At 31.7% G+C, this 23,493-nt stretch overlaps 1 protein-coding gene across 2 annotated transcripts in view; it reads left to right on the top strand.

The window, feature by feature from the left end:
- Positions 1-23,493, top strand: part of LOC139524841 (fatty acid synthase-like) — a 42,573-nt gene that overhangs the window by 3,987 nt on the left and 15,093 nt on the right. For both annotated transcript variants that reach the window (XR_011664871.1, XM_071319949.1), the window contains exons 7-26: positions 350-426; positions 755-874; positions 1,357-1,467; positions 8,841-8,984; positions 10,221-10,310; positions 10,605-10,787; positions 11,195-11,340; positions 12,290-12,398; positions 13,101-13,268; positions 13,698-13,856; positions 14,251-14,365; positions 15,697-15,947; positions 17,553-17,690; positions 17,851-17,981; positions 18,396-18,537; positions 20,104-20,215; positions 20,579-20,763; positions 21,391-21,606; positions 22,041-22,199; positions 22,923-23,129. Coding sequence is in view for 1 of the 2 variants with exons in the window: in XM_071319949.1 (XP_071176050.1) it covers positions 350-426; positions 755-874; positions 1,357-1,467; positions 8,841-8,984; positions 10,221-10,310; positions 10,605-10,787; positions 11,195-11,340; positions 12,290-12,398; positions 13,101-13,268; positions 13,698-13,856; positions 14,251-14,365; positions 15,697-15,947; positions 17,553-17,690; positions 17,851-17,981; positions 18,396-18,537; positions 20,104-20,215; positions 20,579-20,763; positions 21,391-21,606; positions 22,041-22,199; positions 22,923-23,129 (2,963 nt within the window). In the remaining variant the exon portion in view is untranslated. The remainder of the gene's footprint in view (positions 1-349; positions 427-754; positions 875-1,356; positions 1,468-8,840; positions 8,985-10,220; positions 10,311-10,604; positions 10,788-11,194; positions 11,341-12,289; positions 12,399-13,100; positions 13,269-13,697; positions 13,857-14,250; positions 14,366-15,696; positions 15,948-17,552; positions 17,691-17,850; positions 17,982-18,395; positions 18,538-20,103; positions 20,216-20,578; positions 20,764-21,390; positions 21,607-22,040; positions 22,200-22,922; positions 23,130-23,493) is intronic.

Raw genomic sequence — 23,493 nt, 5'->3', positions numbered from 1 at the left:
AAGACAACAACCGAACCATAGAGCAGAAAACAGCTGAAGGCCACCAATGGGGTTTCAACACAACTAGAATATATCACACACCGAGGCCTGCTTGTACTTGTTCAGTCATAATGGATAAACACAGCAATTGCTCTATTCCAGACAATTTTGTATGTTTTTCTGCTAACATGCTTTATTTGACATGAAATTGTGAAAGTTCCAGGGAACCATGGTGTCCTATGGACACATTTTTTTTCCCTCATTAATTTTAACCGCCTACTTTCACATATCTATGGCTGTATTGATGATTTGCCGCTGTCCATATCATAGTTATTTTATATTTGCTTTACATTGAATGTTCTATTTCTAGACAGGCAAGTCTGTGTCAGAGAATATATTGCTCAGTAATTGATGTGAAAACAAGCTGTAATGGCTATAATCCTGATGGTATGTACTTGTTTAGAATATGGGATCAAGTATTTTGCAATGGAGTTTATTAATTACTGGAAAACCCAAAGCAGTTTAAAAAAATAATACATTTGTTTCATAATAACACTTGAAATCTTTTTCTCATTTTCTGTTTTATAAATATTAATAGTTTTAACTATAAAGAAAAAGCAGTTTCACTCCTGTTTAAAAGCATTTTATATTACAGTGATCAAATGATTCATGGTATCAGAACCTAAACGTTTGTGTAATACTTTTAAACATACTACGATGAACTTAGAATGCCAATGTTTAATTAAAAGTGTTATTACTATTCTTTTCATGGCAGGCATCACTTTCCCCAGCAAAGATTGTCAGTGTGCTTTGATGAAAGAAATCTACAAAAGATCTGAAATAAAGTCTGATGACATTGCCTTCATGGAACTTCACAGCACTGGTACACCAGTAGGTAGTTTCTAATCATACTTCAGGCTTTAAGATAGATATTTGATACCTTCCTTCTGATTTACAATAATATATTGGAAGTGTCTCATTGGCACTCCTACCACATCTTGTTTATATTTAAAATAAGAAGATCTATGGCAACTGAAGGAAAGACTTGGAATTCCATTTTTCTCAGTATAGTTAGCACTGATATTTTAGTGACAGAATTGGTTTAATTCTTGTCCATAATTTTTTTTCACTTTCCCTCACATAACAAATTAGGAAGTAAAGGATTGCTCTATGGTAGAAACTCTGTCTGCACCAATAACGTTTTCAACTTCTAGTGGGAAGACCAATATATTCTGCCATTTTTATGTGTCTAAACAAAATTTTGCAAATACTTGCTAGTCTGAATAAAATTTCACTAGTTTAAGGCATTGGTACTGAATATATACTTGACTTATAATTACCACCTGTTTTTGTTATTTTATCCTTTTTTGTAGGTAGGTGATCCAATAGAAGCAAGGAGTGTTACAGAAGCTATATGTTCTACCAGAGAGAAACCATTACAAATTGGATCTGTTAAAGCTAACATGGGCCATAGTGAAGCAACTGCAGGTTTGTAACTTTATTATACTTGTAATTGAAATAGCATCAAGTTCTCCAGTAGTTTACAGGATCTGCTTACCCTTCCAGAGAACCTGAGATCACCCCTAGTTTTTGGTGGGGTTCGTGTTGTTTATTCTTGAGTTTTCTATGTTGTGTCATGTGTACTTTTGTTTGTCTGTTTGTCTTTTTCATTTTTAGCCATGGCGTTGTCAGTTTATTTTCGATTTATGAGTATGACTGTCCCTTTGGTATCTTTCGTTCCTCTTTTACATATGAGCTGCATCAGATCATGTATACATGTTTATTGATAAGACTTTGATTGATTTTGGAACATTCAAATACGAAACAAAAGAGGATTGTTGGTCTGTTTTGTGTAGGGTTATTATATCATGTATAGCACTTCAACTAAAAGATGATTGTTGGTCTGTTTTGTGTAGGGTTATTATATCATGTATAGGACTTCAACTAAAAGATGATTGTTGGTCTGTTTTGTGTAGGGTTATTATATCATGTATAGGACTTCAACTAAAAGATGATTGTTGGTCTGTTTTGTGTAGGGTTATTATATCATGTATAGGACTTCAACTAAAAGATGATTGTTGGTCTGTTTTGTGTAGGGTTATTATATCATGTATAGGACTTCAACTAAAAGATGATTGTTGGTCTGTTTTGTGTAGGGTTATTATATCATGTATAGGACTTCAACTAAAAGATGATTGTTGGTCTGTTTTGTGTAGGGTTATTATATCATGTATAGGACTTCAACTAAAAGATGATTGTTGGTCTGTTTTGTGTAGGGTTATTATATCATGTATAGCACTTCAACTAAAAGATGATTGTTGGTCTGTTTTGTGTAGGGTTATTATATCATGTATAGCACTTCAACTAAAAGATGATTGTTGGTCTGTTTTGTGTAGGGTTATTATATCATGTATAGGACTTCAACTAAAAGATGATTGTTGGTCTGTTTTGTGTAGGGTTATTATATCATGTATAGGACTTCAACTAAAAGATGATTGTTGGTCTGTTTTGTGTAGGGTTATTATATCATGTATAGGACTTCAACTAAAAGATGATTGTTGGTCTGTTTTGTGTAGGGTTATTATATCATGTATAGCACTTCAACTAAAAGATGATTGTTGGTATGTTTTGTGTAGGGTTATTATATCATGTATAGCACTTCAACTAAAAGATGATTGTTGGTCTGTCTTGTGTAGGGTTATTATATCATGTATAGCACTTCAACTAAAAGATGATTGTTGGTCTGTTTTGTGTAGGGTTATTATATCATGTATAGCACTTCAACTAAAAGATGATTGTCGGTCTGTTTTGTGTAGGGTTATTATATCATGTATAGCACTTCAACTAAAAGATGATTGTCGGTCTGTTTTGTGTAGGGTTATTATATCATGTATAGCACTTCAACTAAAAGATGATTGTTGGTCTGTTTTGTGTAGGGTTATTATATCATGTATAGCACTTCAACTAAAAGATGATTGTTGGTCTGTTTTGTGTAGGGTTATTATATCATGTATAGCACTTCAACTAAAAGATGATTGTTGGTCTGTTTTGTGTAGGGTTATTATATCATGTATAGCACTTCAACTAAAAGATGATTGTTGGTCTGTTTTGTGTAGGGTTATTATATCATGTATAGGACTTCAACTAAAAGATGATTGTTGGTCTGTTTTGTGTAGGGTTATTATATCATGTATAGGACTTCAACTTAAAGATGATTGTTGGTCTGTTTTGTGTAGGGTTATTATATCATGTATAGCACTTCAACTAAAAGATGATTGTTGGTCTGTTTTGTGTAGGGTTATTATATCATGTATAGCACTTCAACTAAAAGATGATTGTTGGTCTGTTTTGTGTAGGGTTATTATATCATGTATAGCACTTCAACTAAAAGATGATTGTTGGTCTGTTTTGTGTAGGGTTATTATATCATGTATAGCACTTCAACTAAAAGATGATTGTTGGTCTGTTTTGTGTAGGGTTATTATATCATGTATAGCACTTCAACTAAAAGATGATTGTTGGTCTGTTTTGTGTAGGGTTATTATATCATGTATAGCACTTCAACTAAAAGATGATTGTTGGTCTGTTTTGTGTAGGGTTATTATATCATGTATAGCACTTCAACTAAAAGAGGATTGTTGGTCTGTTTTGTGTAGGGTTATTATATCATGTATAGCACTTCAACTAAAAGAGGATTGTTGGTCTGTTTTGTGTAGGGTTATTATATCATGTATAGCACTTCAACTAAAAGAGGATTGTTGGTCTGTTTTGTGTAGGGTTATTATATCATGTATAGCACTTCAACTAAAAGAGGATTGTTGGTCTGTTTTGTGTAGGGTTATTATATCATGTATAGCACTTCAACTAAAAGAGGATTGTTGGTCTGTTTTGTGTAGGGTTATTATATCATGTATAGCACTTCAACTAAAAGATGATTGTTGGTCTGTTTTGTGTAGGGTTATTATATCATGTATAGCACTTCAACTAAAAGATGATTGTTGGTCTGTTTTGTGTAGGGTTATTATATCATGTATAGCACTTCAACTAAAAGAGGATTGTTGGTCTGTTTTGTGTAGGGTTATTATATCATGTATAGGACTTCAACTAAAAGAGGATTGTTGGTCTGTTTTGTGTAGGGTTATTATATCATGTATAGGACTTCAACTAAAAGATGATTGTTGGTCTGTTTTGTATAAGGTTCTTATATCATGTATAGGACTTCAACTAAAAGAGGATTGTTGGTCTGTTTTGTGTAAGGTTCTTATATCATGTATAGGACTTCAACTAAAAGATGATTGTTGGTCTGTTTTGTGTAGGGTTATTATATCATGTATAGGACTTCAACTAAAAGATGATTGTTGGTCTGTTTTGTGTAGGGTTATTATATCATGTATAGCACTTCAACTAAAAGATGATTGTTGGTCTGTTTTGTGTAGGGTTATTATATCATGTATAGCACTTCAACTAAAAGATGATTGTTGGTCTGTTTTGTATAAGGTTCTTATATCATGTATAGGACTTCAACTAAAAGATGATTGTTGGTCTGTTTTGTGTAAGGTTCTTATATCATGTATAGGACTTCAACTAAAAGATGATTGTTGGTCTGTTTTGTATAAGGTTCTTATATCATGTATAGGACTTCAACTAAAAGATGATTGTTGGTCTGTTTTGTGTAAGGTTCTTATATCATGTATAGGACTTCAACTAAAAGATGATTGTTGGTCTGTTTTGTGTAGGGTTATTATATCATGTATAGGACTTCAACTAAAAGATGATTGTTGGTCTGTTTTGTATAAGGTTCTTATATCATGTATAGCACTTCAACTAAAAGATGATTGTTGGTCTGTTTTGTGTAGGGTTATTATATCATGTATAGCACTTCAACTAAAAGATGATTGTTGGTCTGTTTTGTGTAGGGTTATTATATCATGTATAGCACTTCAACTAAAAGATGATTGTTGGTCTGTTTTGTGTAGGGTTATTATATCATGTATATCACTTCAACTAAAAGATGATTGTTGGTATGTTTTGTGTAGGGTTATTATATCATGTATAGCACTTCAACTAAAAGATGATTGTTGGTCTGTTTTGTGTAGGGTTATTATATCATGTATAGCACTTCAACTAAAAGATGATTGTTGGTCTGTTTTGTGTAGGGTTATTATATCATGTATAGCACTTCAACTAAAAGATGATTGTTGGTCTGTTTTGTGTAGGGTTATTATATCACGTATAGCACTTCAACTTAAAGATGATTGTTGGTCTGTTTTGTGTAGGGTTATTATATCATGTATAGCACTTCAACTAAAAGATGATTGTTGGTCTGTTTTGTGTAGGGTTATTATATCATGTATAGCACTTCAACTAAAAGATGATTGTTGGTCTGTTTTGTGTAGGGTTATTATATCATGTATAGCACTTCAACTAAAAGATGATTGTTGGTCTGTTTTGTGTAGGGTTATTATATCATGTATAGGACTTCAACTAAAAGATGATTGTTGGTCTGTTTTGTGTAGGGTTATTATATCATGTATAGCACTTCAACTAAAAGATGATTGGGTTATTATATCATGTATAGCACTTCAACTAAAAGATGATTGTTGGTCTGTTTTGTGTAGGGTTATTATATCATGTATAGCACTTCAACTAAAAGATGATTGTTGGTCTGTTTTGTATAAGGTTCTTATATCATGTATAGGACTTCAACTAAAAGATGATTGTTGGTCTGTTTTGTGTAAGGTTCTTATATCATGTATAGGACTTCAACTAAAAGATGATTGTTGGTCTGTTTTGTATAAGGTTCTTATATCATGTATAGGACTTCAACTAAAAGATGATTGTTGGTCTGTTTTGTGTAAGGTTCTTATATCATGTATAGGACTTCAACTAAAAGATGATTGTTGGTCTGTTTTGTATAAGGTTCTTATATCATGTATAGGACTTCAACTAAAAGATGATTGTTGGTCTGTTTTGTATAAGGTTCTTATATCATGTATAGGACTTCAACTAAAAGATGATTGTTGGTCTGTTTTGTGTAGGGTTATTATATCATGTATAGCACTTCAACTAAAAGATGATTGTTGGTCTGTTTTGTGTAGGGTTATTATATCATGTATAGCACTTCAACTAAAAGATGATTGTTGGTCTGTTTTGTGTAGGGTTATTATATCATGTATATCACTTCAACTAAAAGATGATTGTTGGTATGTTTTGTGTAGGGTTATTATATCATGTATAGCACTTCAACTAAAAGATGATTGTTGGTCTGTTTTGTATAAGGTTCTTATATCATGTATAGGACTTCAACTAAAAGATGATTGTTGGTCTGTTTTGTATAAGGTTCTTATATCATGTATAGGACTTCAACTAAAAGATGATTGTTGGTCTGTTTTGTATAAGGTTCTTATATCATGTATAGGACTTCAACTAAAAGATGATTGTTGGTCTGTTTTGTATAAGGTTCTTATATCATGTATAGCACTTCAACTTAAAGATGATTGTTGGTCTGTTTTGTGTAGGGTTATTATATCACGTATATCACTTCAACTTAAAGATGATTGTTGGTCTGTTTTGTGTAGGGTTATTATATCACGTATATCACTTCAACTTAAAGATGATTGTTGGTCTGTTTTGTGTAGGGTTATTATATCACGTATAGCACTTCAACTTAAAGATGATTGTTGGTCTGTTTTGTGTAGGGTTATTATATCACGTATAGCACTTCAACTAAAAGATGATTGTTGGTCTGTTTTGTGTAGGGTTATTATATCACGTATAGCACTTCAACTAAAAGATGATTGTTGGTCTGTTTTGTGTAGGGTTATTATATCATGTATAGGACTTCAACTAAAAGAGGATTGTTGGTCTGTTTTGTGTAGGGTTATTATATCATGTATAGCACTTCAACTAAAAGATGATTGTTGGTCTGTTTTATGTAGGGTTATTTTATCATGTATAGCACTTCAACTAAAAGATGATTGTTGGTCTGTTTTGTGTAGGGTTATTATATCATGTATAGCACTTCAACTAAAAGATGATTGTTGGTCTGTTTTATGTAGGGTTATTATATCATGTATAGGACTTCAACTAAAAGATGATTGTTGGTCTGTTTTATGTAGGGTTATTATATCATGTATAGCACTTCAACTAAAAGATGATTGTTGGTCTGTTTTATGTAGGGTTATTATATCATGTATAGGACTTCAACTAAAAGATGATTGTTGGTCTGTTTTATGTAGGGTTATTATATCATGTATAGGACTTCAACTAAAAGATGATTGTTGGTCTGTTTTATGTAGGGTTATTATATCATGTATAGGACTTCAACTAAAAGATGATTGTTGGTCTGTTTTGTGTAGGGTTATTATATCATGTATAGGACTTCAACTAAAAGATGATTGTTGGTCTGATTTATGTAGGGTTATTATATCATGTATAGGACTTCAACTAAAAGATGATTGTTGGTCTGTTTTATGTAGGGTTATTATATCATGTATAGGACTTCAACTAAAAGATGATTGTTGGTCTGTTTTGTGTAGGGTTATTATATCATGTATAGGACTTCAACTAAAAGATGATTGTTGGTCTGTTTCATGTAGGGTTATTATATCATGTATAGGACTTCAACTAAAAGATGATTGTTGGTCTGTTTTGTGTAGGGTTATTATATCATGTATAGCACTTCAACTAAAAGAGGATTGTTGGTCTGTTTTATGTAGGGTTATTATATCATATATAGGACTTCAACTAAAAGATGATTGTTGGTCTGTTTTATGTAGGGTTATTATATCATGTATAGGACTTCAACTAAAAGATGATTGTTGGTCTGTTTTGTGTAGGGTTATTATATCATGTATAGGACTTCAACTAAAAGAGGATTGTTGGTCTGTTTTGTGTAGGGTTATTATATCATGTATAGGACTTCAACTAAAAGAGGATTGTTGGTCTGTTTTGTGTAGGGTTATTATATCATGTATAGGACTTCAACTAAAAGAGGATTGTTGGTCTGTTTTGTGTAGGGTTATTATATCATGTATAGGACTTCAACTAAAAGAGGATTGTTGGTCTGTTTTGTGTAGGGTTATTATATCATGTATAGCACTTCAACTAAAAGAGGATTGTTGGTCTTTTTTGTGTAGGGTTATTATATCATTTATAGGACTTCAACTAAAAGAGGATTGTTGGTCTGTTTTGTGTAGGGTTATTATATCATGTATAGGACTTCAACTAAAAGAGGATTGTTGGTCTGTTTTGTGTAGGGTTATTATATCATGTATAGCACTTCAACTAAAAGATGATTGTTGGTCTGTTTTGTGTAGGGTTATTATATCATGTATAGCACTTCAACTTTCAAACAGTTACAGGCTTTAAGTATAGGATCTTTTTTTTCCACCAGCTAGTAAACAGATTTACTGATATATCATTTACATAAGGTCGATTTCTATCTAATGCAGATCACATGTTGTTTCATAAGTAAAATATGAGGTATATTTACAAATGTGTGCAGTCAATGGGCCATAAAGTGGCATTTTTTATAGAGTGCTGTTATATTTCAAAATATCAAAAGTATACAAAATGTTATCAGCTATATCTTGTTTTGAATTTTTCTTGGCAAAGACCAGAAAACACCAGGTTAAAATAGATATCATTGGATAAAGCATTATATTATTATGAGCTGGAAGTAGGCCACTTATCACTTTCTGCTCTCTGAACCTTGGCATATAGTCTGTTATTTTCTGTATTGCTATCATTTGTATAAATATTATTGATGTGACAGTCACATCAGATTTTATGATAACATAGTCAAATGAAATTTTCTGTAGAATAATGTAGACTTAGTGAAAAAATTATATTTTTTGTAGGATTGGCAAGTTTAGTGAAATGTATTTTAGCAGCACGACATGGTATCATACCTCCACAGATCAACTTTAAAACTCATAATCCTAATATTGAGGCCATTAAGGAGGGGAAAATAGTAGTTGTTAAAGAGCCTACTGAGCTGAAAGGTTTGTAAAGTCATTGGAAAGTAAACTAATAGAATAGTGTTTTCAGTTCCCCATACAAATTATTTTAAGGTAGTATTCTATGAATGAAGTTAACATAAAGTTTTGGTCTTGTTCCAGACCGTATGAGTATTTGGACCGTACGCTTACGGTCTGGACCGTATGCGTACTTTTTCAAAATACTCATACGGTCGGACCGTACGAGTACGGTCTGATTAATATGATTAAGAAGTTGCTTAAGTTTATAAGTTACAAATGCATGTAACAGATCAACATAACTTAACTCTCAAATTAATATGGAAAAGTTCAATTGTAATTGAAATAAAATCCTTATTTTTTAACTATTTAAAAAATTCAGGCTAATTAAATCTGTTACTATCTTGTTTTTAGCATGTCGATCAGTAATACATTAATTGAATCATTAAATTGACGATATCGGAAGTAAACATAATGTGGGAGGACAATTGTTTTAGAATATTAGAAACTTTACAAAAAAATGCAAATGCAAAGGAACATGAATGACCTGCAAACATGTAATTGTAAAATATATTACATTACTTGTGGTAGCAAGTGTCACCTTGGGCAAGAATACCAAAATAGGATTCAGATATACAATTAAACAAATATTTAATTTCAATTGTTCATTTGTTCATTTTATCCATCTAATTGCAATGATAACAATTTATAAAACTAAAAATAAATGTTTGTTTAAATTTAACCCATATGATCCAACAACATGTATGGTCAGCTCTTACTGGACCATATGCGTATACTCATACGGTCGGACCGTATGAGTATACGTATACGGTCCAAATACTCATATGGTCTGGAACAGTCAAAACAACTTGAGGCTTAGTACATATCTTCATTGTAAGGTAAAATTTTAAAATGATTATGATTTTCATCAAAATTTCAGGGAACATTGACACATGATTATGGGACTTGGTTCCCTATTACTGTATACCTGGGACACATATATTTCTATTTTTACAAACTTTGTCAAGTTTATTGTTATTTTGCACATTAGATAATATTCTTTACACTTCATAATTCAGCAGGTTTTCTCCGGCTTCCTCCACTAAGAAAAACTGGCTTCCATGAAATAGCCCAAAAAGTGGCGCTTAATAATGGTGTTAAAACACCAACAATCAATCATAATTCAGCAAAACAATTTTGCAATGACGAATTGTGTGGATTGAAGATATGTTGCTTTATTTGTAAAATCATCTTTGCTTACAGATGGTTATATTGGTTTAAACTCCTTTGGATTTGGTGGTGCTAATGGACATGTTGTTTTAAAACCATTCAAAAGGAAAAGAAAGACTATGGGTTAGTTGTAGTTATTTGTTGTTATCACCATAAATAATTATGATATTGAAATTTGTTTTAAAAGAAACCATTAAAATGGTAAATAAAGTGATTTTTAGTTGCATACTCAACTCGTTTCTCTAACTTACAAAATATTAAAAGCAATTAGAAAATGTAGAATATAGGTGTAAATTGAAAATATTTTTTGAAACATTTATTCACCATTCTGCAAAAAAAATTGAAATGTTGTTCTTCTCTTTCCTTATAAAATAGAACGCTTCTACTAGTAATATAAATGTTGAAAAATAATTTCAGGAAAAACGTTTTGTCTGATACCTGTTACTGCTCGTACTGTGCAAGAACAAGAAGCAATTAAAAATTTTGTGTCTAAAAATAAAGATGATGTAACACTAATGGCTCACCTAAGTTTATCATTACTGAGTTATGATGTCAGAAGACAGATTCGAGGATATTTTATATCACATCCAAATAGTCCAGGTGAGTTTGTCATTTGGATCATGAAGGTCTGTTCCATACATCAAGACTTTCATTTTTTGAGTAGATTGAATAGTGAATTAGCTACTTGTTCAGATCGATTTCAATAGAGATTTGAAAGTTGATTGTTGTAGGTATAAGAATAAAAAGGTATACCTGACCTACCACTTTTCTTTTTTTTTTTAGCCACTTGCGAATATTGTATTAGTCCTAAAGGTTACTAATTTTTGGTGGACTTTGTTTTTAAGGTGAAAAACAAATTTAAATGTTTTAATTGCCTGTAGGTACTGAAATGTAATTCAGGAAGAGCATGTTGTACTTTGGACAATAATTCTTGTTTTAAAAAAAAATTATTCTAAGAATTATTGGAAGTAATCTTGTCTTACTTTTCTCATTATTTGATTTTGCAGAGCTGACACAAAGATTTTCCAATGAAGCACCAGCTTGTTCAGAACTTTGGCTTTGTCTACAAGATTTTATATGGGATATGCTAGACTTTAATCCACAATTACTGAATAATGGCTGTTTTATGAAGTCTATTGTCCAGTCACAAGTGGTAAGTATGTCGTTGTTTACTGTGGATTCATTAATATTCGTTGGATATCAATTTTCGTGGCTTTCATGGTTACAATGTTACCACAAATTTAATATTCAACGAATAACATACTTTCTATAGAAATGTATGTAGACTTTTCCAGAACCACAAATATACAAGTTTTCCTCAAACCATGAAAATTGGTACCCATGAAAATAATTGAATCCACATTATCTGGAATAAACATCACACACCTGAATTTGAGGGTGTCATGAGGAAATTACTTCAGTCTTTCCAAAATGATTGAATATGATGGTTTTAGGCTCTCTGTTCCCTTGAATATGATGGTTTTAGGCTCTCTGTTCCCTTGAATATGATGGTTTTAGGCTCTCTGTTCCCTTGAATATGATGGTTTTAGGCTCTCTGTTCCCTTGAATATGATGATTTTAGGCTCTCTGTACCCTTTGAGGATTATCTTTTCTGAAGTTCCAATTATGGGTATTTTAAATCCTAGCTAGATAAATCAGCAACAATATGTAGTAACTTGAGTATGCCTTCATTGATTTGCAATATTATTTTACGATTATTATGAATGATTAAGATGTTTACTTTTCACTTTTGGTGATACTGAGTTATAAAAATACTTCACAGTACTTTTTTATAACAATGACTAGGGACAGTTGTATCACAAGCTCACACCCAAAGTTTATTACTTTCATCATGTGTAGATGCCGTAAAAGTGCTGTTTTTGTAAAAAATGTCTTTCTCTGCTGCTTCTCTGATTATTAACATTACAGACTTGCATAAAAAAAATATTTTTTGAAAGTTGCAGTTGGTTCTTTTTAAAACAGTAAAGCAATACACTGCCACACGATCAAAATTACTAAGTTGTTCTGTTGCTCTAAACTTGTATTGGAAGTATTTCTAAAGGTAGATGTTTTTAGAATACATTTAATATTGTACTCTTCAGATTGTAAAGGACAAGATTGGATTAAAGATGATCATGACAGAGGCTTTAAAACTTCCTGTGAAACCCACTACAGCAAATGGATTTGTCAAAGCTATAGCAGTAATGATAGGTATCTATAAAAATAATATTTTGAACAAAAATTGAAAATTGAAAATTGCAGAAAGTTTTCAAATTTTTTTTTTAACTTGCTTTATCTGGAAAACAATGAAATTTATGGATAGATTCACTTGAAACAATAAACATTAATTATTGATCAGTCAAATGTAACAATTATTAGAGACTTCTCCTTATCTTAATAAAACAATCTTTATTTTGAGTTATTATTGATATGTTGACATCCTGATATCCTGATATGCATGTATTATTAGTCATTGGACATCTAAAACCCATCCAGTCATCTATGCAATCATCAAAACTTGATGTAAAATCTATTAAATAATAAAAAAAAAAAGAATGTTATTGCACTGGTATCTCATGATTAACTTCTGGATTACTTTTACAATAAATAAAGAACATTACTTTTACAATAAATAAAGAACATATTTATTCATTCTTTACTGCTTCATCACATCAAAACTCAAATATGAAATCAAAAACCTTATATTGTTGTAACAGACTTTGGGAATAGCTCTGGTAGCAAGGATGGAGGCAATTACATACTGACAGATAAAAACACATCTACTTCAATTTTCTATATTTTAATCAGACAAAGATGATGTCACAAACAAAAATACAAAATACAGGCAAAAGGTGAACAACTCTCTCTTACACACAGACACATACTGATATATAACACTGTGATATGTTTTAGGTATTGTTGATTGTCTCCAGGCTGCTAAGGTGAAGATTTCTGGTGTTTATGGTATAGGTTTGTCTGAGATAGTAGCGTGCTATGTGGATAACAGCCTGACCAGAGAACAGTGCTTGAGAGTGGCATATATTATTGGACAAACTATAGAAGAGCATTCCAGACACAGTGGTTAGATTTATAAGGATAGATGATGGAGTTAATGGGGCATTTGAAATTATTGACTTACTATGTTTTGCATTTGCCATTATATTAATTGAATAACCAATAAGAAAGACCAGCATTTGATTGTTTGTTTCTATAAGAAGCTAAGCCATGAAACGTCTTGTTATTATTAGGAAGATACCCACAATAAAGAGTTAAAAAATTATCCATTTCAATAATTAATGCTGACTGCATATTTGTTTGAAAAACTTGTTCAACTTGAAAAAAAAAATTCTTTGTATCATCTAAACTTTATTTCCAAATGGAAATTTGTATTCATTTGTATATGTTGAATACATCTTCTGCAACTGAGAAATGAGAGTTGCAATGTTTGTTTAGAATTGTTCTAATATGAAGCTTGAGTTGATGTTGTTATTTATTAAATTCAAATTTCAGCAAAAGATTACAAGATCTACAAAGTAAAGCTGAGCCTTCAGGAGATGTATTGTTTAGGGCCAAAGGTCAAGGTATTGACAACTTTATCTAATGACTCAGCAATTATAGGGATAACCAATGGATATGCAGACAAGACTCTAGAACTGATCCACGATAAAGGTAAAACTATGTTCTTTGAATTTTTTGTTTGGGGTTTTATTTTGATTTAAGTTTGGTTTTTAGTTGGAAACCACAAAAGTTGTAGCTCATCCAATTAATTTACAAGACCATATCATGAGATATCAGTATTTCAATAGTGTATCCTTCAAAAGCAAGTTTACTCAGCATTTACTGTAATGACATACTTTACCAACCAACATACCAAAAAATATGTGTTTCACTAAAAGATTTATTGCTGGTCTTCAAAAAAAATAAAAAAAATAATGAACTTTTAACCAACCTAATTTGATATATTCTTTCATTTTTATTCTGTTACTAGTGCCTCCTATGCAACTGACAACTTTGTCTTAGCTTTCAATGATCAAAAACTAATTTTTACTTATGTCTATTTTAGGTGGTTACTACCAACAATTGACAGATGGTATAATACTTTACTGTAGACTGTTAGATAGTCTTACTGAGAAAGTAAAAGATAAACTCAAAGTTATCATCCAGGAACCAAAGATGAGGTAGGAAATGATAACATTGGTGCTGTACTGGCTTTAGAATTTATTTTATTATTTTATTAACTGGAGATTTAATGGTTACTGTTTTAATTTTCCCAACAATCCCTCTGCTATTGTTAATGTAGTTTTTCATTGATTGTTCAATGCTGGGTTTGATCTAATTTAACAGTTTACTCTAGGGACTCAGGGGTGGGGGGAGAAAACATAAATATAAGAGGGGCAAAAGATACCAGAGTAACATTAAACTCATAGATTGAAAAAAAAAACTGATAGCACCATGGCTAAAAAATAAAAAGACAAATAGACAAATAATAGTACACACGGCACAACATAGGAAACTAAAGACTAAGCGAAACAAATCCCATTAAAATCTGGGGGTGATCTCAGGTGCTCCAGAGGGGTAATCAGATCCTGCTCCACATGTAGCACCTGTTGTGTTGCTCATGTTATTACAAACCCAGAAAATAGTCTAATTCTATAGGTCACATTCCTGAAAAGGGAAAGGGATTGTAGTTGCAACATAATGAACATATCCGATATTATCTGTGAAATGGATATTCCGTAACAGTCAACCAACTCATGATTGCGTCCATAAGATTTCCAGAATGACTTCACCTTCACCTTTTGGAATTCTTGGTTTAATAGCTCCCTTGTTATCAAGGAAATCATGATAGGAAATACAAGCCCGGGAGTATTGTATCAATTGGGAGATATATACGCCGTATGCAGGTTCTGTTGGAATGTTGCTACATAGAAATGGAAAGTACACAATTTGGAAGCTGAAATCATCGCTTTTGTCGTAAAGTTTTGTTTTCAACCGACCCTACTTGTCAATTTCTAGATATAAGTCAAGATATAAGGCAGACGTACAGTCGATTTCGTTGAGTGTGTAAGGAAAAGTAGAATCCTTTGTTAGCTTGCTTGTTAGGTAAACCGTGAAGTCATTATTAGGTTAGGTGAACTACCCTCCTTTAAGAGTAGACTAGTCCCACAGATAAACAATCTATGTGTCTACAAAACTAGACTACTTCAAAAGGATGGTAGTATACCTTACAAAATAATGACTTCACGGTTCAGCTAACAAGCAAACTAATCAAGGATTCTACCTTTCCCTACACACTCAATGAAATAGGCTGTAACTGTATCTATTGTATCCTTTTTCTCTAGTTTGATGGAATAGATTTGTTAGACAACAAGCCAACAAAACCATAGAACCAACACTAAATGTTCTTATAATTTCTTTTTTTTTTGTCGTATATAATTATTGTTTATATCCAGACTAAATTCACAATACTGTCCTATATTAGACTGCAGCTGCAAAATATAAATTTCAGATCTGGTTTGATGAAGAACCCTAAACATTTACAACACCCTGATCAGTATGTGGACAGTAGTGCTGTTAGTAGTATCCTGAACAGAGTTGTTATAGCACATGATATTCTACAGTCCATGCCTTCCAATGTAACACTCATCAATGTTAACTTAAATGGTGTACATGCTGTGATTAGTGAAGAATCTAAATCTATAAACTGTAAACCATGCCCTGTGTCCTTCCTCAAGACATTAGGGGAGATTCATATGATTGGTAAGTAGACCTGGGAATACATTTTTTCTTGATTATTTTTAAAATGCTCGAAAGGTTGAATATCTTGTCAAAGTGTTTCTTTCACCTTTCTTTTCATAACCACCAGGAAATTTGATATCAACAACAACAATACCTTATTTTAGGAGGGTTACACAGTTAGCTAAATAATTAATCTTCCCTGAGGCCCTCATGAAAATCAAACAAAATGCAAACATATACATTGTATACATCAGTATAAAAAGTCGAGTATATCTTGTAATATTGACTTGAAAATGATCATGAATGACAGTGGAAAGTAAAATTATTTATCTTAATGACCAATGAAATGTTTTCTTGAAATGAAATGATATGATCAACCTCTAGATAGAGCGAAAAATCAATAGAAGAATTTAATTTATGAAATGGGCCTACAAGGAGTATATTAGAACAAAAGTCATTATTTTAGACCATAATAAACAACAATTTTATTATGCCCCAGGCCCAGCCGTAGGGGAGGGGACATAAAGTTTTACCCTTGTCAGTTCAAACATATGTATGTCCCAAAGTTGGTTTCCATTCTCTAACTTTAGTTTGCCTCAACCAAATGTTATAAAACTTATACCCAATACTTATTACCACAAAATACAAATCAATTTTGAATTTTGCTGGTGTCACTTTAATCATTCAAACACTTAAGTTTATGCCACTTTACAAATGGAAAAATAGATGAATTTGTTGTTTCCGTTCTATAATTAAATTTAGCCTAAATCAAATGTTGTTAAACCTATACACAATGCTTATCACAGAATATAGATTTGTTGTTTCCGTTCTCCAATTAAATTAAGCCTAAATCAAATGTTGTTAAACCTATACACAATGCTTATCACAAAATATAGATTTGTTGTTTCCGTTCTCTAATTAAATTAAGCCTTAATCAAATGTTGTTAAACCTATACACAATGCTTATCACAGAATATAGATTTGTTGTTTCCGTTCTCTAATTAAATTAAGCCTTAATCAAATGTTGTTAAACCTATACACAATGCTTATCACAGAATATAGATTTGTTGTTTCCGTTCTTTAATTAAATTAAGCCTTAATCAAATGTTGTTAAACCTATACACAATGCTTATCACAAAATATAGATTTGTTGTTTCCGTTCTCTAATTAAATTAAGCCTAAATCAAATGTTGTTAAACCTATACACAATGCTTATCACAGAATATAGATTTGTTGTTTCCATTCTCTAATTAAATTAACCCTTAATCAAATGTTGTTAAACCTATACACAATGCTTATCACAGAATATAGATCAAGTTTGAAGTTGGATGGTGTCACATTTACTGTTCTTGAGTTATGCCCCTTCACAAATGGAAAAATTGCTGAATTTTTCCTTTCTGTTCTCTAACTGAAGTTTGCCTCAACCAAATGATATAAAACTTATACGCAATACTAATAACCACAAAACTCAGATGAAGTACAAATATAGGTAGCTTCACTTTTACAGTTTTTCAGTTATGTCCTTTTATAACTTCTTATGATATGGAAGTGGGGTCATCATCTGTGTCTATTCCCCATTTATTTATTAGCAGTGTAAAGTACCAATTATACTTTTTATTTTGCCAGGTCAGCCAATGGATGTCAGTGTGTTTTACCAGTCAGATTTCCCATTGGATGTTAAATCTCCATCAATTAGTTCTCTCGTTAGATGGGATCATTCCTACTCATGGTCAATACCAGATTGGCCAGAGTTCTTCTCTAGAGGTTGGTATAATATGAATTTATCAGAATGCTTATAGTTATATATCAAAGGAACAAAGCAACAGTCATATAAACTTTATATAATCACATATCTTTGCTATCCATGAACATTTATGACTCTGATGGTTTAAAACTCAAACTTAAATGTAACCTTTTATTTCAGTGAAGGATGAAGCAGTAATGCCCTACACTATCGACCTCGGCGACTCAGAGGGTATACATACACCACTGGCTACACTGATTTATCACAGCTGGTTAGCCATATCACAGAAAACTTCAAAAGACAATTCCTTGGTAAGACAAATAGAATTCTATGTTCAAAATTATTGATTTAGAAAAAGTATTTAATTTTAACTATTTAGGTGAGTTGTATGATCAGAGAAATGTTTTTAAACGCTTGCATTAAAAAAAGTGGGGGTTATGATACTGTTTTACCTACATCTCTCCATCCAACTGTTCCATGGATATTTTCGTCCCATCTATCTCAGGAACTACATGACAAGGATTTCTGAAATTTGGTTTCAGGGTTTCTGTAAGTCAGCTATACTGTGCAATGTGTTTTCAGATTCATCCTTCAACAACTTCCTGTTTACCGAAATATTCAATTGGGGGCATCATCAGTGAGCGTAGCTCACAATTTTTATTGTTACTTATGTGGTATGCCTATAGAATTGTATTTTTAATACCTCCAATACTTTACCCTTGTAGGAATCAAAAACTGCCTTGGACAGAGGAATAACTTTCTCCAATTTGGACCTCAATCAAAATACAGATACAGTGAATGAACTTCTACAAGGAGCTGTTGTACAAGTTCTACAGGGAAAACAAAGATTTGCTGTACATAACGATGGTAAAAAAAAATTAAAGTCTGCCTAAGCATACAAAAATATGATAGAAAACACCTATAATGTCCAATACAATTAAGGAATGACTGTAATATTTTTTCTGTCTATGAAGAAATAACATAAAAAAATTGGTGCACACTGAATAACGCGCGTAGCAGGTTATTTAACAGTGTGCACCACATTTTTTATGTTATTTCGAATAGACAGAAAATATATTACAGTCATTTCTAATAATTTAATTCTAAATTCCATTTTAAACCATAGAAAACCATGAAAATACATTGATGATGTCACGGTCACATGACTAAATTATGTCTATGGGCTCATAACAAAATAATGTCAGCCAATCAGAAGACACGTTACATCCAAAATTAAATTATTGTGAAATAATGTCAAGCTAAATCTATTTTATATTTTGAAAGGAAAGCACTCAGTACCATCTAAACTGAATATTTACTATACTATTAAAACATATGAGTGGGGTCAGATAGAAATGGACCTTATGCAAGTGCTTGTATACATATATATCTATTAATGTTTATTAAGTGATATATACATATATATCTATTAATGTTTATTGGAACATTCAAGTAAGAAATAAAAAGATGAAATTTGTCTGTTTTATAGAGTTATTATAGAAATTCAATTTTGAAACATTTACAGTTACATACAGACTGTAGATAGTTTTTACCTGAAAGAGATGTATTGATAGACATTTGTATAATGTTGATTTTTATCCAACAAAGCTCATAATATGCAACAGTAACAAGAATTTGATATTCCATTTCCCCCCTCCCCTCTCCCCCTCTATCCCATTATATGTGTAAAGTAAACTGAAGCTACAAATACACTATATGGATAAAGTATAAAATGCTGAATTTACAAATACTACCATCCCCATAAACAATAGAATCAAATTAGGTATAATTGCTGAATTAGTCGAATGTATAGTGATCATTACTCAGAGGTCTACTTGTCTGTCCAAACTTTGTTTCTGCAAATTCTTTTAAACCAGTGACAAGATTAAAATAAGGTTTTAGTAATTTATAGTACATACTTGCTTTGCACCTTTCCTATTAAATTTATTTATTTAAATAGAATCTTCCAAAGCAAACTACCTTTTCAAATGGTAGGACAGCTGTATGAATTTGTGGTGTCTCACAATATTTCTTCTGTAAAAGGGGCACAAGCTAGATATAAAAAAAAAAGAAAACGATTTGTTTGGTTGAATCATTAAAAAAGTGACATGATGAAATGATAATTCGTTTTTAGCAACCACTTAGGTTCAATTTTGTTAAAATAATCAAAGAAACATTGCTGATGAATTAGTCAATTACTATCTTGGTGTTTAAAAGGTACATATAGATAATCTAGAGTGTTTGGTAAACTGTGTAAAAACGTACATCTTTCCCTTGTTAAACATACTATAATATATGGAAGTAAGGAGACATGGTACCAATAACATAACTATCCACCGAAGACCAAAGGACAACGATTTAAACATAACAGTTTGAATATTTTAATGTATGTATTGAATAGCAAAAGTTGAAGTTTTCTTTTTTATGTTATAGGAATAGTATTGTTCTCTGGAAATTTCATGTTGTCATCGGAAAAGTTAGAACTGCCTAAAATACCAGGATATGATTTAGATGTCAATGAAAATATTGAATATGCTGAAGACGGGTAAGTTATCCACCATTCAAAGCCACATGGTGGAGGAGGCCAGAGTGCACAGAGAAAACCACTGACCTTAGAATGGGGAACTAACTGACAATCCTAGTCAATTAAGATTGAAGTTGAGTGCATTATTATCGAGAGAATATTCGAGAGAATATTCCCTTGCAATTGACAGTTGTAGGAAATTAACCCTGAATTTCATTGCAACAAAAAAATTTAGAAAAAGTTTAAATGCATAGGTATATGTTCACACAAAATAAAAATGTAGTTTGTATTTACATGCATATGTGTATTACTACATGTATTTTAGACTGCAAAATTTTGACTTGTTTGGAAAATCATCCAACTTATTTGTGTCTTTATTTGCAGTGATCTCTTGCAAAAGACAGAAATATTATGGGAAGATAACTGGCTAGATTTCATCAATACAGTGTTGGAGTTTAACATGGAATATTTGGAAGGTGGATTGATAAAAGTTATGATTGATCCCATTGCTGTACAGGAAGAGGTCAAAGACTGTGCTAATGTACTGGCAGTGGCAGAAAAATACACGGGTATATATATGGTCATTGGATAGATGTCAAATAGTTAATTATGTAGATATAAGAAGATGTGGTATGAGTGCCAATGAAACAACTATCCCTCCGAGTCACAATTTGAAAAAGTGAACCATTAAAAGTCAAAATATGACCTTCAACACAGAGCCTTGGCTCATACCAAACTATAAAGGGCCCCAAAAATGACTAATGTAAAACAACTCAAATTGGAAAACCAACAGTTTAATCTATATAAAAATGGAGAAACATTTATGAAACACATCAACAAATGATAACCACTGAACATCAGGTTCCTGTAACTGTTTATTATGTAATTATGCTTTAAGCAATACTTTGGGACCAAATAAAACACTATACTTTGACCTATATCTATATAGAACAGACCATCTTCCTGGTTAATCTGCACTAATGTAGGGTTACTGGTCCACTTAAATTTATGATAGGTAAAATTCACTGATATTGGTGTTATTTCTATAAAAAATTTTAAATGATGCAATATTGATCGAACATGGTGATATTATAGGTACTGCTTCAATTCTGTACTGATGAATATTGTACTACAACTTTTTTGTTATATTCTACAGAAGTATAACATGATTTCACAATAAATGATGTTATTTTCAGGATTATGCAAAGCTGGTTCTCTTCTTGTACAGAATAGTGTCACCTTTGATAAGCCTGCAGTCACCAGAAAAAGTAATATTAGTGATTACAACATGACAGCTGTAAACATTGTGTTGGCTTACAGCATCCAAAGTCAGAAATCAGACAAAATAATGGTCTATCAGGGCATTAATAACAAAATTAAAACAGATGTTCTTGGACTGGTCCTAATGACAGGTATAAACATAATAGTAATTTTATCTTTAGGTACTTATTACATGGTTTGTGGAAAAAGTTATGAATTATTTTTATTACATGAAATGAAATAGATTAAAATGATGACATCTATATGAAACACAGCATAAACCAATATTTTAGGCCAATTCAAACATAAGATTATTGTAAAGGACTTGTGTATTTACAAGAAAAATGGATTAATTGATTTATCCAGATACTCGATATTACAGTAAGCATGCTTCAGTTGATCAACTGCTATGGTAACTAAAATTGGTTGAAAATTTAACATATTGTTCGGTATTTATATCTGTTGGGATATAACATTTAGGAATGTATTTGTTCGCGTCATATTGAATTTGACACTAGAGGCATTCTCATCATATGTAAACATTAAGTTTTTGGACAGTTTTCAATATTGGCTTTTACTTTAATAGAAGAAGATGTTATCTGCAAAGAAATTCCTTTAGCAGCTGATGATAAGTGGAGGATTGAGGACATTGAGCAAATCATTCCCTACCTGATATCTTTGTTTCTACTATCTGAATCTACAGAATTTGTAGAGAAACCAAGGTTATTGATCTGTCCGCCTATTGGTAAGTACTTTGAAATTTCTAAGTCTTACATTTAAATAGAAACTTATAAGTATCAGTTCTATATTCTCATCCAACAACATTTTTTTCTCAAAATTATGACAGAAGCTTAAACTGTAGTGACTCAAAGCAGCTTTCCAAGACACTTGAAGACATTTCTATAAGAGATTTGTGAACTAATGTCTTACCTCTGCAAAAAATAAGCCAGATGGAATATTAACTACATATATCAGCATTTCTGTTTTCAGATACAGTAGGGATTTTGGGAGGGGGGAGGAAGGGGGACCTTGATGGCTGATAGGTCTAAGTAGTTACTAGCCAGTCAAAACTGAGGTTGTTAGTTCAAACCCTTTTGTGTAGGTTCACGTGACTCCAATCTTAATTGACTAGGATTGTCAGTTTTCATATCGAGTGTCATGGCTTTAAAAACACAAACAATCAAATCAAATCAGTAGGGATGTATTTTTAAATCGCTTTATTCAGTGAGGAGAGTGTATGTTAACTCCTATATTACTATATATATGAAATTGTTGCTATTTTAAGAAATTTTCCTTTGATTTTGGTAACTGATAATTTCAATTCTCAGCGGAGTCGAGTTATATGAAATTATCGCTAGAAATTAAGAAGGCATGTGGCGTTGCTAATGAAATTGACAACGTTGTGATAGGTAAAATAGCAATTAATCGTTGATGATCAATGATAACCTATAAGTATTTCTGTGTTCAGATACAGTGGGGATGTATTTAATGGCTTTATCCAGTGAGGAAAGTGGTATCAGTGTGTTTACCTCCAGTTATGACATAGAAACAAGACAAATGGTTGAGTCAACGTTTCCATTTGTCTGTGTATTACCAGGGGACAATCTTGTACAGAGTATTAAAGCTATGACACAAGGAGAAGGGTGTGACGTCTGTATAAAATTCACCAGTGGGGGTAAGTTTTTTTTAACCTGAGGGTAAAAATGCAGTAATTGTCATATCTTAAAAACCGTGGTAGATAGGTAAAATGCGGATTGAATGAGGTCCAATTATTTACTTGCAAGTGAATAATTCATTATCAATGTTTCATAGCTTATTTTAACAATCTTTCATTTAAGTCATATGAAATGAGTGACTTGAAAAATAATGTTAATCCAATTCTTGATCCAATGCATGTATATATCATAAACTTAGTCTTCTGTGCACGATTTTATCATTTTTTACGCAAATATATCATATAATCAGCAATTTTTTTCTCTCTGTCTGTTATGATTTAACAAATATGGCAGCTCATTAAATGCCGTGTTTTGAATCCGAAG

This window comes from Mytilus edulis, chromosome 5 (assembly GCF_963676685.1).
Source record: "Mytilus edulis chromosome 5, xbMytEdul2.2, whole genome shotgun sequence".
In the NCBI taxonomy this organism is placed as follows: Eukaryota; Metazoa; Mollusca; class Bivalvia; order Mytilida; family Mytilidae; genus Mytilus; species Mytilus edulis.
Note: the sequence above shows the minus strand (reverse complement) of the source record. Positions and strands in the feature narration are given on the sequence as shown.